The sequence below is a fragment of the Cinclus cinclus genome, chromosome 4 (genome assembly GCF_963662255.1).
Source record: "Cinclus cinclus chromosome 4, bCinCin1.1, whole genome shotgun sequence".
Taxonomy (NCBI): Eukaryota; Metazoa; Chordata; class Aves; order Passeriformes; family Cinclidae; genus Cinclus; species Cinclus cinclus.
The window spans coordinates 55,925,038-55,941,687 of NC_085049.1; the positions used below are offsets into that span (position 1 = coordinate 55,925,038).

Sequence of the window (16,650 nt, forward strand, 5' to 3'; positions counted from 1 at the left end):
AATAACTGCTGGAGAATATTTATACCAAGTTTCAATATTTACTCATTAGTATAAATAGTAATTAATTAGTGAGAATGAGATATTTCTGCTAAGAGAAGAATTTAATACTATTCACTTTGTGTTATTAAGTCCAAAAGCAAAGCAAGAGCACGTGTTTTGGGAACCTTTAAAACAGTTCACGCAGAGGAAAAATTATTCTTTTGCACAACAGTGAACTCCAGGTTCTCTTCTATATTGTTGTGTTGCCAAAAGCAAACATAACAAATGAACAAACTTCAATGTGCACAATTACTTTGCAGGCAAAGTATCTGAAACAAGGAAAGGAAAATATCTGCCTCAGGATCCACTTCCCTCAGAGTCAAATTGAGTGAAATCTCAGACTAAATTTAAGATGACATAACAGCTGAACATAAGGGGAAAAGGGACTCACTCTCATCTGCTGTGCTGGGGGAAGAAGAGACTGGAGGAAAAACAAGAAATCAAAGGAATATTTTATTAACATCTGGCCCCAGGCAGTGGGACTTCTGATCTTTGGAGAAGTGCAGCATCTTCCTGCCCTAACCTACCTGAGAAAAACAGAAGGAAAACTTGGCAGCAAACAAACAAAAGGAGAAAAGTGGCAACTCATCTCATGAGTATTAAACAAATTATGTTCAGCCACAGAACACCCTATTTCTCTTGTCCTGAGGAAACAGTTCAGGCATATCCAGAGATGTAAATATCTTGAAGATCTCAGAGAAAAAGAATGCTTTATTACTAAATTTGCGGAAAACATCTTAGTCTAGTTATAACTTGAATGTCATTTCTCTCCTGCTGTTTGATGAGATTTTGCTTGAACTACCAAAATTTGACAGATTCTGAATTGCTCAAACAGATAAACAAACAAGAAAGCAAACAAACAAACAAACAAAGCAGTTTCTCAAAAATGTCATTTAAGGACACAAGAAAAACCCAGCTCCAAAAGCAAAACAAAAAACCTCCCCCAAAACACAAAAAAAGTAATTTGGTGAATACATTTAATAAAACAGGGAAATAAACCTGAAGCAACATATTTGGATTAAAATGTTTCAGTTGGAAAACACTGAAAAAAATTTTTGGTACATTTTAAAATGCAACTTAATCTAAAATAATTTTCATCTCAAAATTGATACAAATTAAAAGCCTTATTGAAAATTATTGCAAGGTCTGAAAAGGAAAATAAATTTTCTATTTTTAGTTTAACCAAACTTGGGAGTCATCTTTTCCCATTTTTTAATTCACTCTAAACCAACTTTTTTGTTCTTCCATTGTTTTCACTAAGCAATGATTTCCAGAGATGCTTTAAGGCGTGTCAGCAAATTTATTCCCCTTTTTTGTTTGCTTTTGTTTTTGTTAATCTACTCCAGAACAAAATATTTTATTTAATGTTTCTGAAGAGTAAACTGAAAGTCTGCAGAAAGAACAGCCATTTCCCTTGGAATGCTGCCAGGCATCCCCACCTCTTGCTTCAGGAACAAAGACCACAGCTCTCCCTGAAATTCAGAGAGGAACATAGACTAGAGCTGGAAGTAATAAACAACACTTTAAGACAGAGGAGAACCACTTAGAGAAGTTACAGTGAAACTGGACTAACTTTCAAACTCCATCAATTTATTACAATGGGCCTTTTAAGGTGCCTGAAAAAAGCACTCGGTGATGTGGGGGAAGAAAATGTAGCTCCTAAGAAATAATTTTCTCTATGATCTTGCCTGTTCTTTTTGGGAACAGGATGATTTTGTGAGCCTTTGAGGCAATGCCATCTTATGTGAGTAGCACCTCAGAACCTACCCCTGTCAGCTTTTAAAAAATTCTTCTTGAAAATAGGCCTGCAACAGTGAACCATCTAGACAAATAGCAAGGAGATAGCATCACGATATCTGGAACAGACAGGTAAGACACGCTTCAAAATACATCATAAGGCAACAGTGAGTTCAAAATAAAAAAAGACAAGGATTTTGCTATAGCTGAGCAGCACAACAAAGACCACACACCAAACCACAGTCTGATATGCTGCAAGATACAATGTTAAACAGCCTTGAAATTACACAGATTTTTTGTAATAAATATCTGACCCAGACATTTAGGGCAGTAATCTACCACGTTCAGTGAAACAGATTTCATACCAAAAATCTGAATTCAGTTTCAGGTGCTATGGAAAGAGAGTTGCAGCTCTGCTGTCCCAGGAGCAGCTCCATGGTAGTGCTTGCTGCAAATACTCTAGCAAATACTTAGGCATCTTCTTTTAATTCTGATTTATTGTACCTGAAGCCCATGGAAACGGTCCCAGTGTGCACTGTTAGGAATGTGGCTATGCCTTTGCTATCAGGGCTCCAACGACCAGTTTTGTTAAGGACAACATTTGGAATCCACTGAGCCACACCTCTACATCACTGACCGTGGCCTCTATTTTCCACCCACAGTATCAAGAACACACAGAAAAACACAACTATATGGCTTTTTGGGATTAAAACATTAAATTAAAGCTATAATTCCAAAACAAGACACTGCACAGATTTCAAAATTTATGTCTTTGTGGGGATGAAATTCACTGCATTTATTTCACTTGGTTTATAGACTGTTTCTCTTAATTTGACCAGCCATACTATTAATTTAATAAAGCCATATTTGTCTATAGCTTTTAACATGAGATGACCAAAGGACTGTCATTCTTGCACATTTCTGGAGCACACTGATATGTTATTTAACTATGAACTAACATGCACCAGCCTTCTTTTCTCAAAAAAAAAAAAAAAAAAAAAAAAGCTTTTCACAATCTAAAAATCCCAAACTAATAAAAACTTGCAAAATGTGTTCATTGGGAATAAATGGTGATTCCTCATTTGAACTTTTCTCTAAGAAAACTGAACAGGGCTGAGAAGCTGTTTTGAAGCAAAGCATGTGTCCCTCCAGGCATGGAGACAGAATGCAATAGCCCTTGTTTTCTCTGCACATGTATTAAAAGTGAAGTTGTCATAGAGTGCATTCTCAAATGTTGTGCAGTCACTCTGTTGGGAGGATGGTTCTTCCTGAAGCATTATACACATTTTGTTTACACTTCCTGATGACCATTTAATGAAATAGAAGACTTCCTTTATTCTGCTCTTCCCAAGTATGCTGCTTTTCCTTAGGCAGAATTAAGATGAATGTTTTACTCAAGCACAGTTCTAATTTCTTATTATAGAGCTGCTTGCTGTAGCTTGGAATGTCCCAGTTTTCTGTTTCTTTACTGCTTAGATGCTATTCTTCCTGAGGAGTTTGGAAGGAGATAAACATGCTATCTTCTCTTTAATGACTTCCACTTCTGGGGGAATTTCTCCAACTTTCTTAAAGCCCCAAGGCTGCTACAGAAGAATTTCCTTGATTCCAGAGTCTAGAAGCTGGAGGAGAGGAATCATGAGCCATAACGCTTTTAGCAGGTCTATGGAGGAAAACTTCTACTTAGAGACCATCCTGTCAAGAAATTCTCTCTCCTCTAATCTCTCAGAGTCTTGAGAAGAGAACTAACAAATCTGCAGGCCTTTCAGAGGTCAGTAAAGAATCTAGACCAGAAGAAATTTGCCTTCTCTCACACAGACCACCGAGCAGTATAAATTCACACTTAACAGCCCAAATTGCTGAAAAGATTTGCCTAACATGGAGAACAAGATGGCTGGCAAATAACAAAAATATTAGAAAAATTAAAAAATGGAAATCAGGGGTTATTCCCAGCTGCTGTACTTGCTCTGGGCATCAAGGAAGACATTAAGGATAGTAACCTTTCTCAAAACCCTGTATTTCCTGAACCCTGTGCAAAAGGTTGTTGGAGACAAAAATCATCTGTGAAGAAGCTCCTAACATGGCTTTAAAAAAGCTCCCGTTTCCTCACAGCCTTTGCATTCTGTGACCCTTGTGAATATATAGCACAGAGAAATTACATTTTAGAAGCAAAAAGAAATATTGCAGGGAGTTAGAATTTGATAGACTATGGAAATGGCTCCTAAGAAGGGAAAGAAGAAAAAAAAAAACCCTGTAAGAGGCACATCATTAAAATCTCTTAAAATTCAAAAGACTGGGAAAGATTTTGCTGAGCAGTTTTAAACCTCAGATAACACATTCTAACTTCAGACCTGTAAAGGGAGAGAGGAGGGAGGCTGCAGCCTTTTTTATGCTGTAGCACAATGGCAGTGGCCACATGAAGCAGAGGAGATCTGCCTTAAAGACATCTCACACCACAACATCACCCAACACTACTCCGTGTGCATCTCTGTACATGTCAAAAAGACACCATGAAAGTGCCACTAGCTCAAAGATGGCCAGGTACACATCTTATCATAAAGCATTTGGAAAAGTGAGATTTAAAAAGAAAAGTGGTATTGGGTGTGGGAGGGGTGTGAATGTGGAAAATTTCTACAAAGTTTTAAACAACTTTTCAATACTAAAATTGCAGTAAGTTCTTACATGCAAGATTAGCTATGGTTTCATTTGCCTGGGTGCTTAGGGGGTTCCAGCAGGAAAACAAAGTCCTGATTAAGTAGTTATTTAAGGATAATGTCAGAAAGGGTAATTTCTTGTTCTTGCATAACAGAGGTCATAGGATTTTTCAGAATCAGTTGGGGGTCTACTAGAGCACAGCTTCTATAAAAAAATTCAGTCTTTATTTAAAAATTTACAATAATGGATAATGTACCACAAACTTTGGTAGGATATTCCAATGCATAATTACCCTGATAAAGGGTGCTCCCCTTATTCTAATTTGAACATCTCTTTGAACTTTCAGTCATTTGATCTTTCCCAACCTTTGCTAAATTGGCAAGTCCTCTATTAAGAAATGTTATTTTCTCCTCCAAATATGAATAATCTAGGATCAAATTATCCTTTGACTTGCTCCCAGATAAGCTCCTGGAGCCATTTTTCCAAACTTCATGGGAAATTTTCCAGTATTATCCCTGAATTTTGCACATTTGTAAGTGGTCATCTTTGACCTATGGAGCTTAGCCCTGGACATGTAGCTAAATCTACATTTTAAAATGCATGCAGTCCAAGGAGTGGTCCCTGTCAGGCAGAGCACCAAACCCCTGGCTGTGTGTGCACAACTGTGGGTGTACATGCACTGTTCAGGGTCTGGCTCTTTCCTGAGCACATCCTGGCTCTTTTCCTGCTGGCCACATTCCTCCTGCACAGCACTTGTCTCTGAGGTCTATGTTCCTTCAGCTGTTAGTCATAATTATTCTGTTTGCATTTCTCAGTATGGATGACATTAGGAGACAGCCATGTCACAATTTTCTAGACTGGGGTATTTTTAGCAAGGAGCAGAAGGTCTAATGTTGTGTGCACTGGAGAATGTCATCAGGGCTTGTGGAATATTATGCCACATTAAAGGATTAGAAAGAGGTGCCAAATGGAGTGTAGTCCTTCCTATCCATGCTACCTTCCAGAAACACTTCCTGAAGTGAACTACAAACAAATCACACTAAATATTATTATTTTTTTTTAATGAAAGACAGCTTGGTTCCTTAGAAAGACAGGGTACCAACTAATTTCTGTGTCCTGTGGATAATCAGGGAGCCAAGGGTGAATAATGAACTGGGCAGCTAAGTTAGCTGGCAGTGTACATGTCAGGTATGGCTGGAGGAAAAAGCCTCCATTCCACACAAAACAAATGTATCTCCTGTACTCATACTTGAAATGACTCTGGTTGTACATCCAGTGATCACACAAAGTATTCTGTCAATCATATCAAACCTGGACTGATTGTCATGCATCTCTTAATTCTTTCTGAACATAGAATTCTTCATGTCAGTGCCTCTAAGTACAGAATTGTGAGTGAGTGTCACAACTCTTCACAAAGCCAGAGGAGCTGGAATTTGGGTGAGCTGTCCCTGAAGAGGAATCACAGAATAATACAGACTGCACAAGGTTACTGTGCAGGAGGTCCAGTCATTGCATGTCCACATGCAGGCATGTCTGGATTACACAAAGCTTGTTTTTATGGATAAAAACTGAGGAGGCTTGCTGAAATTTGCTGACTATTTGCCCGGTTGAAAGCAAGTACCTCTTCCAAAAGTAATTTATCTTGGACTCTCCACCAAAGAACTACCCACCTTTAAAAGAAAAAGAAAAATCTGTTTCTTAATCCTTGGCTCTTGTAAATCAGCTTAAGTCTCTTTAAAGCAAGTGTTAGGCATTTATATCAGATCTGGACCTTGTCCATGATATTTATCTATGCTTTATTCTTCCACAAAAAGCAGCAAAAGGAAAAGGTAACAGGGACCACTGCTTTAAATTATGTAGGGTTTTTTGGTTTTGATTCTCTCAAAGGCATCATATTTAACAGGGGTCACAAGGTTTCCACTTGGGACTATGTGAAGAGGAAAAATGCACCCTGCACAGGTGCTAATTATTTTGGCTGGCTTCTAATCTTAACAGTGTCTGCCTTACATTTTCCATCATGGTGGAGAATAGCTTTCAAAAGCAGTTTCTGATATTAAGTGTAGTCCACAAAGCTAATTGTAACAATGGGCACAGTGAGCAAGAACCCATCAGAGCTTTTTCTGGGTCTGGTGTTCACTCAACACCTAAGCAACAAAGGAGGAGATGTGGTTCAGGGCTTAACTACCTGAAAGGTATTTCTTTCTATCTGGATGACAAAAAGGTTTGGAGTGTTGTATTCAGAAGAAAGCAGAAAACTTCCCCCTGCCTCCCCCCTTCCCCCCCCCCCCCCCACCCTTAATGGGCAGTTTATTGACTGAGAGTCAGGAGGAATAGAACATTCAGCAGTAAAAAGCAGCACACAACGAACAAGCCTGAACATTACCTACAGCATTTGAAAAAAAAAAAAAAAAAAGCCCAGGAAACATAATTCTCCCTGCATAACCACTTATTTTCTAGTAACAGAGAGAAGGGTTAGGTTCACAACAGAAATACAGGGATTTGCCTAAGGCGTTTTTTATCACGCTCATATAACCAAACTGAGGGGTCAGGGGGCTACAAGGAACCTGCAAAGCTGGACTGCCAAGCTGGGAGGGCTGTGCTCAGCCATAGAACACCCAGAAGGTGGTCAGTCACAGGGGCCATTCCACAGGAGCTGGTACTGGGCCTGATACTGTTTAGCGTTCAGCTGAATGAGCTGGAAATGGGACAGAATGTGTCCTAGGCAATGTAACACGTGACACCAAACTGGGGGTCCTGGTCTAATTCCCTGGGGATGGGCTGGACTCAGGGTCCTTGACTGGACAAGCGGGTAAGAGAAAGCTCCTAAAATTCAACAGAAATTCCTGACTGGGACTATTCCTGAATGGAGAGAACGTGCTGGAGGATAGGTGGATAGAAATGAGCTTCCCAGGAGAAGTTCTAAGGGATTTGGTGGACAGTGAGCTGAACATGAGCCAGCAGTGCAATATTCCACACGTTGGGCTATATTAGCCTTCATGTCATGGGAAGTGATTGCCACTCTTGGCTCAGCACTTGTACGACCACCTCTGAAGCACTGCTTTGGATTCCCCAGTCAAACAAATACCCTAACATGCTGAAGTAAATCCATCAGAGAGCAACCCAAATTTTCATAGGCCTGGCATTCATGAGGAGAAGCTGGGAGAACTGGCCCTCTTCAGCATGGGAAAGAGAAGACTGAGGGATGTCCTGTTGCTATCTAAACCTACTACTTTCTAAAACTTTCTAAAATGGAGCCTCACTTCTCTAACAGAATGAGAGGTAACAGTCACATACTGCAGCAAAGGAAAATCTAATTACATATTATGAATTTTAACTTTTATTTTTCACTGACTAGAAAAACAGTGGCTGAATGCAGGAACAGGCTGCTCTGAGAGCTATCCATGAAGACAGCTGAAACTCGGCTGGAAAAGGCCCTGGGCAACCTGAGCTGACTTTCAATGGGAAGAGGACCAAAAGACCTCGGGAGATCTTTTCTGACCTAAATTACCTATAATTCAACAGTTCTACTTGGGACAACTTCTCTCTTCACTGTCTGTAATTTTTTTGAGAACAACTGTGTAGAAATGATCTGCATATAGAGGGTATTGCAGCATTCCTGTCCTCCCCTGAGCTCACTTTGACAAAGACTGGTGCAGAAGGGAAGGCTGAGGAGCTACAGCAGAACAACTGAAGCCAGGATGTAGCTGAACATAAAGACAAGACAAGGAGGAAAGGGAAGAAATGAGCTGCTTCTTCTGAGACTTGTGTCCACTCAGTTTTGCAGATTCTTCTCTTCCTAAGTCTCAGTATTTTTTTAAAGGGGAAAGGTTTGTCCTGAACTTAAGTTTGCCCTAACACAAGAATGATTAAAGCATAGTGGTTTCTGTAGCAAACAGTGCCCAAGCGAGTGATCTGACTGACCAAATCCAACTGGTTTTGTTGGCACTCTCTTAGTGGGAATGACTTTGACACAGGGGGCAGAAGACATCTTAGTCACTCTGCTACTTTCTTTGACAGGCACCAAGCTACCTATTCAGAGTCCAGAGATGGAGTCCAACTGTGATGTCTCTTTTCTTTGTTTTGGGACTGTGGCTAAAACTGCTCTGTCTCTACAAAAAGGAAACTGCCTTTACACAATCACTTTTATGAGCACAATGAAAAACTGGAAAGTGAACTTGCACTTCAAGAAAAGGTACTGGTTTTACTATTACTATGCATTTGTCTGGGGCTCTCCCATCATATAATAGAAGGTTTTGTTCTCAGTTTAGGCACCTGGATACCTTTATTAAGCTTTTATGTGCAAGTCTTTCATCTAAATTTAACCTGCTAATGATTGTCCCTCTACAATAAAGAGGGCACTTCAGACTGCTGGACAACATAATTACTGATGAAGGTACGTGTGTTCACATAAAGAACTGCCTTGATCAGCTAAAAATAAAACATTTCAAAATGATTTTTTAAATCATTACATTGGAATGCTACATCTAAATGCCTGATTTATGTACACTACATGGAGATCTTTATATTACGGACTCAGGTCAGACCAATAAACTCCTAAAAGTAGCACATTTTAATCAACTAAAAAGAAATAAATTTTATTTACTCCAATAAAACTGGAATCTGGTATAGGCTGTCTAAATGCCATCTTTTTAAATCACAAGTTTCCTAAGAGATAATTTTTTTCAGTGTTTCAAAGCAAGTCTGGTGGTGTTTTTTAAAAATACGGTTTTCATAGGTGCTGAGACACAAAACTGCTAAGGAGCAGAGGATGTATCTGAGATAATGCCACGAACAGCAGACTATCACAGCCACAGTAATGCCTTTACTACATGGTTAGGCCTCTCAAACTAGAGGCACCATTTTCAAAATCAAATACATATTGACCCCCATTTCAGAAATGTCAAACATGCTGTAAACAAGTTCTCAGTGCATCACATGCTTTAGAAAGTGCAAGAGAAAGACTGGAAAGGAAGCTGTTCTTTGAAGGTAAGCTTTAAGACAGCTTATTTTTAAGTGCAGGCTATAGATTATAGACAACAAAGATGGGGATGTGGTCATCAAAAGCAGAATTATAGCTTTAGCTTCCAACCTTTGACATAGACTGATATTTCCTGTTGAGACTAAAAGCAACCATAGGCTACCACTTCCTAAACTGCTACCTGGACAATGTGCACAGTATTTGTACTTCAAAGGCACCTTTATATGTATAAAGCTCGTGTATCACCATGCTTTGCACTGAGAACAGTGTTTACTGAGTAAACTCACAGTGTCTTAAAGGAAGAATAATCTAATCAAAAAACTGGCACAGTGTGAACCTAAGTAGATGAAGAAAGTGCTGCTTTTTGACTTGCCATCAGTGTTGGACAGCAGTTTTTTAATCATTAAAATGTATTTTTCATCTGTTTGCAAAGGCTCCTGTACTTTGAACCAATCCTAATGACAGCACTTCCATTACCAAACATGACTAATGTTTGAACTAATGAGAGACAGGAATATTACAATGGCTTTTAGAGGGGGCATGGCTAAGCTTGGTCAGGCCATGATGGTGGGTTAAAAGGTTCTACAAACCATGAGTTTTCTGACTTCTTCATTCAGTGAGACAATTTGACAAAATCCTCCTCTCTCAGGCAGTTGACCTACACGAGTACAACTACCACAACATCATGAGCAGAAGCCTGTGGCTGGAAGCTGTTACCAGGTTTCTGGAGCAGGACCACAGGCAGTGCCATGACTACCACCAGCCCACTCTGCACTGCTTCACCAGACATTAGTTTTCTGCACTGAAGATGCACAGCATCATCACGAAGGAGCACAAGATGTGAACGAGGCTTATTTCATATAAACACTCTGTTCTAGGCTTGTCTTTTATCATTCAAATTTATTAAGTATTATGAGAAAATGACGTAACACATGCTTTCAATTTCCAATTCCACTTCCACAGGTCCTTTTTTTCAGGGAAACAATAAGGGAGAGAGGTTCATTCTAGTGCTCTCCCAGTCATTGCAAACACAGGAGTAATAAGGCACAGTACTCACGTAGCCTAGTAATTGTTAGGTGCTAGCCATTCCCTTCTGTTCCCAATCCACAAATTTGGTAATGTCACATTTCCCAGTGTGGGAGTATGAAGTCTCAACTCAAGCTGTTGAGACACCTCCTTATGGTTTCTGGTGGCTGCACTGAGGCAGTGCATTTCAGATGAGCCTTAAATCCTCACTATGGGTTGTTGTAGTCTAGGATTCTGAAATCCCCTGGACTAAAGTTTTTAAAAATTACCCCCAGAACCCAAATCACAGATTTATCCTAAAGCTCCATTTGGCAGGCATGGGGTCCATTCTCAGCTGATGGAAGTAGGTTCTGCTGCACTAAAGCCAGAGAAGCCAGGAGTGATTCACACCCCTGAAGAAGTGGCCAGGAGCCTTAGCAGTCACTAGAGATTGCTTTTAAATACTATTCTCCACCATGATGGAAAGTATAGGGAAGACAAAGTACTAAAAGCTTTTATGTTTAGATTTTCTTTTATAAGATAGTTTTCTGAGGACTAAGATGACAGTCACTTCTGAAATGAAAATCAAACTGTACAGTGAAACTCTGGAGCTGTCAGTTTAACACCTGTAAAAAGTAAAGGTCATAGTGTAGCAATAGTTTCAAAAGCACAGTTTGGTCAGTGAAAGGTAATATAGTTACATAGCAAGAAATTGTGCTTGAATTAATGTATGAGGAATCTGGAAGAGTCAACTCAGTGCAGGCAATCAACATGGAGTGGATGATAAATGGAAAGGGCATTTGATTGAGCAGCTTAGTGAGTGTTTGCCAGTGGAGTTCAGAAAAAAAAACTTGGAAACCTCTGTGGTATAGAAGGAATTATGTTTAAACTGCTTGAGGAAGAGAATGTTGTCACAAATAAAGAATGGTTCTAACTAAGAACATCTTAAACCTAATTAAATCGTCTGACTTTGGGTTTGGCCTGAATTTCTAACAATTATATTATCATGGACTAAAGTATGACTTGGATTATCTGTCTGTGCAAATGAGGAAGAATGAAAAACAGCCAAATGGAATCTTTCCTTGGAAACCTGTATTGGCTGTCAGGAGATCTGGACTGGGCACACAGGAAGAGCAAAGCCCAAATGCTTACTGGGTTTAAAGAACCAGCAAAGAAGGAATAAACACATCTTTGCCTTTAATACATCTGCCTTCTGGGATTCTCCCAACCTGTATGTTGTCCAGAGAGGCCCAGGCGTAGAAAGATAAGAGTGAAAGAGAAATTATTATCTTCAGAAACTGTGAGGAGCAGTGGAACACTTTTGACTTTGAGAGGTGCTTCAAAATCAAATCTTCCAGAGTTAGGTCTGGCTGAAGAGGCTCACATAAAAATCTCTTTTCTTAGGATTGTATCCTAGGTCTGTAGTAAACACTCTCCCAAGAGCAAGAGCAAAGTCTGTCTGAGAGCCTCCCCCTGATCCAGCTCTGTTTAGCTCATTAAAGTTTCAGGGGTTTGGGGGCCCTTTTGCAGTTCCTAAGTACAGCTCTAGGCACCTGAATTTCTGCCTTCCCCCTCCTGGAGCACTGCCTTTCATGAGTGTTTTGCTCAGAGATACTGCCTCCCTTTTCAATGTCTGCCCACTTTAGTTTTCTGAATCCTCCTTGGCCTCACCATTGCGTTCAGTGTCAATTATTTTTATTTACTGAAGACATTAAACAAGATCTAGTTCATCTTCCCTGAGAAATGTATCCCTCCAGTCTCTGCTAGATCACTGAGGCAAACAATTAATTCAATCAAGAAATTTATATTAAAGGGTGCTGATGCTGTCAATAACCTCGTTTCCTATGTCTCAGAGGTTGCACTGTTTCACTCAGTGACCTCTTGTTCCACATACTTGAAAAAACAACATTCCACTTCTTATGATCACTTGCCAATCTTCCATACATTATCTACCTTCTGGCTTTCTTTCTAAAAAAAGAATTTTTAAAACTACAAGTTGAGTTGTGTGAAGAAAGAAACTGTGAGGAAAACAAAGCCATGGGCAGGATTTTGGGATTATGCATGGCTTGATAGGTATATATTAATACAAGAATAAACACATGCAGTGTATGTGAAGGAATGCAGATATTTGATTATCTTTGCCTTCAGTGTAAGGTTTATGTGGTATACTGACATTTAGTATTCCTATAAACCATTTGGAACAGTAAGTTAACAATGTAAGTTAAAGCCTTACAGAATTTTTTAACGTTAGCATTTTAGATATAAATATATGTGTTTTATAGTACCCACCATATCTTACTGCATTATTCTGATGTTACGTGGTTGTGCCAGATTTCTCTCTGCCAGCATTAAAATGGCACAAAAGAAAAAGCAAAAATACAGCACAAAGAAGGTAGCTATAGAAGGTGGTAGAACAGAAGACACTGCTTTGTGGTGTAACAGTGAACTGAACTGACACCAAAAAGTTGAGCTGTGTATAACATAAGCTTTCAGATTTCAGGAAAAATCCACAAAACTTATCTCTGTCTCAAGCTTTGGTGGGGCTGGGGAACAGGGTGGCAGACCTAGCCTTTCTATTTGCAATTCTGGCAAAGAAGAGTCAGGAAACAAACCCATTCTGCCAAGATCTTGTATCCATACCAATCTGTGTTCTGTTAGGGTATTCTTTTAAACATTTCCAGAGAACAGAGATGCTCTGCAGAGGCTAAAATACAAATTCACAAAAATTAGTGGGATTCCCACAAATATATATAGGGATATAGAAATATAGCTGACCCAACCCCAAATTGTTCAATCCTTTCTCTAGTTAGTCTGTTTAATTCAATCCAATATATTTCTGTGAAGCAAAATCACTATTATGGTGAATAATTTCGTGATAGTGCAGGGATATTTAAATGGACTCATCTGTTCCAAATGGAGGCTTCACCATCTGTTCTGTCCTTTTATTATAAAGAGAGAGGGAACCTACCTCACTGCATCAGAATGTGAAGTTCAGCATTGAAATGATTTAGGTGTATGTGTGTGTTCTTTATGCACCTGGTATGTTTTCTCACATACCAAACACAAATCAGTGGGAAGACCTATCTCTTGTAACCTAAAAAAATTCTCTGATTTAGCACCTTTATTCCTTTCTCATGGCAGCAGAAATTGATGGCCAGTAGCTTGCATTTTATTAGGACAATTATGATCCTGTTGGTGTCCTGCAGGAATTATTATCTTTACTGGGCTAGCATTTTGTGGTATCATTCAGTTCTCTACAGAAAATGAGCCTCAACTCCTATTCATTCCCTCTTGTTGGGCCTATACACGAGTCATCATGGACAAAATCTTGTATGAGATATGCTGAGGACCTGTCAGATTGCTGAAAACTCTGTTCTTCCACAAAGGATGTCACATAATCTTTTCTAACAACATTTAGACAAGACCAGAAACTCCAAAATGCATGACATTTTATCACTTTTCCTTTTTAAAAAGATAAATATAGCTGTAGCTTAGGAAGGGGAAGTGCAAATTACCACGGCTCATACTCTGTACAGCAGGAGACTGACTGCACACCCAGTGCAGGTGTTAATTCAAAGCAAACCCTCAGGTCCTACCTGTGTTGTAGCCCCTCCCAAGTGCTGGCCAGGGCCGATGGTTCTTCCAAAGGTTGCCCAAATACCAATCACTCTGGTTCTCCACTAAGCCAAGAACTTGCTGCCCTGGGAAATAAACAAATTGCAAGAAGATCATAAGGTAAAAGACAGTCAGTCAATGGAAAACACACAGGCCATCTGGAGAGGGACAAGCAGTGGAAAGAGAAGGCAAAAGTTGGGGTGATGCCTTCCTTCCATGCCTTCAGCAGAAGCCAGCTTATGTAACAGACAAGCAAACCTGGCAAAATCAGCACAGCTCATTTCTTCCCTTCCTCCCTGGCTAGTCTGAGTAATTAAACACTGTGGGAACCTTTGTCATGCTGACAGAAATATGTCACCCAGACAAATCTGAATGCTGCTTGATTTTGGAATACAATGATGGAGAATACTCCTAGTGAGAATTAAGTGTTGGTAAAATGATCATCTAATATGAAGATCTGTTCATACTCTGATGGAGATAACATAATTGGAGAAGAAGGCTCAGTATAACAAATCATTCTCTTCCCATGCTCCCCCTACTAGTTTCATGGATTTTTTTTTTCCTCAGTCACAAAGGAAACCCCTTTTGCTCCAAAAAATACTGGATTTGAAGAGTTTACTTGTATAAGAAAGTTGCACCATTTTAATTTAGGAGAGTAATTTAAAAGTCATTTAGGTGAGCCTGTGTAGAATGCTGCATAGAAATTATGACTTCAGTTTTATTTCAGTTTATCTTGCATTGATTAGCAGCTGGCTTCAGCTTGGGTAAAATGTATGTTAAATCAAATGCGTCTAGAAGGTTTGCACTGCTTGAAAATCAACCGAAAAATGAATGTTTGTATAGATAAGGACTTAATTATGTATCCTAAAATGTGGTGTATAAAATGTAAATAAGCAAAGTGATTGAAATGATGCTGTGGTAACAGAGGATGAAGGGAAGAGGAGAACTGCATTTGGATCTAGTCAGAGGAAGGAAAAGGATCAGTGCTTTGAAAGAGGGACATGCTCAGTGAGGGCACTGAGACTGGTACTGGAAATTATTTTGCAAGCTTTTGAAAAAGCAATTAACCATCATGCCTTGAAGGCTCATTTTCAAATCCCAGCTATGCTTATAAAATTGTGTGCACGGTCACAGCACGGCACTGAAAGCCTGAAATGATCATTATATGTTGCTTACATAGAACCACAGCTATGTATTACTAAAATGTCAGTATGATCCAAGACAAGGCTGGGCTGAGAACAAGACATAAAGACAGATATAATTAATTTAATTTTATAATTGGCTTGAAAGGTGACTGCAATACTCTCCTGTGGTATCTGTAATTCAGTGGAATGTCAGTAACCCCAACATGTCTTGAATGCTGTTTCAAAGAGTGTGAGCAGCAGTGATTGGCCAATGCTTATAAAAGATAAACCAGAACATTGTGAAAGCATTCAAGGAGTGAATGGAAATCAATGAAAAAACAACTTTGAGAGATTACCTAGTCCACTCTCCACCACTCCAGCATCATCCTACTCTATCCTAATGACAACATGTCACTCCTCACCAGACCTTATTTTCCAGCGATGTCTCTCCTATTCCATTTACATATTTATTATACAGTATATATAATTTTTCACATTAGACCCCATAAATCTTTTAAGAAGGTGGGAAATCTGGGAGAGAGAAAAAAGATCATATCAAAGACCCATCTGTGCTACTGAAAACTGGTAATACTAACGGAGTGCAATGCACAAGGAAATAAAGGAAACTGCAAGTCAGAAGCAAACACATCCTAAGCAAGTGTTCATACAGATAAGCCATAGCATCTCTCAATCTGTGAGAGCCATGGAACACACTGCAGAGCACATCAGACATCACAAGCCATATACTGTGAAGGAATATGAAAGGATCCCAACTGGCTGAAAGGAGCCTAAGGCAAAAAGAGGCCGAAGGACATGATTTAAACTTGTTGAGTCCAAACTGGAAGTCTGACTACTTATAGCCACTCCCCTACAGCTGAACTAGAATAAATCAAGATAAGAAATACTGGCTGGTAAAGGATGAAGAGAAAAAAAAAAGAAAAGAAGGTGCAGCTGGGCTGGAACGGGTTGGCACAGCTGGAAGGAAGAGACTGACCCTGTCCATAACCTAACAGCACATTTCACAACTCAGCAGTCCATAGATCCTTCTCAGGATAGTACAGCTACCACCAAAAGAAATGTCAGAATTCCATTTGCAAGAAGCAGCTACCAAACTTCTTTACTGTGGAGCATCAACATGCTACAGACTTCTGCCTTTAAACCAATGAATAAGAAAAAATGAACAAACCTTAATGCCTGTTAATGGTTTTCATTTCCCAGGTAACAGTCTAAAATCTCAGTTCTAATAACTCACCCCTGAAACACTTGTTTCTCATTTATTATTTTTCATGCCAAGATAAACTAAAAAAGGTTCAGGAAATTATGTTTGCACGTATTTACTGTTGTTGTATAATTTCCTTCAGCATTTTCCCTTTATTTTTGAAGACACCAGAAGAAGTCTCAGTTTCACCGGTATTCCTTGAGGTTTGATATGGGACATGGATGAAGGCAGAAATTAACATCACGAAAGCTTTAGGGCTCAGATACATGGATCAGATTATG

General features: G+C 39.3%; 1 protein-coding gene across 3 annotated transcripts in view; it reads right to left on the bottom strand.

Moving 5' to 3' along the window:
* The window catches only part of LARGE1 (LARGE xylosyl- and glucuronyltransferase 1), a 186,127-nt gene that overhangs the window by 44,060 nt on the left and 125,417 nt on the right, over nt 1-16,650 (bottom strand). For all 3 annotated transcript variants that reach the window (XM_062491291.1, XM_062491290.1, XM_062491289.1), the window contains exon 6: nt 14,008-14,112. In XM_062491291.1, the coding sequence (XP_062347275.1) occupies nt 14,008-14,112 (105 nt within the window). The remainder of the gene's footprint in view (nt 1-14,007; nt 14,113-16,650) is intronic.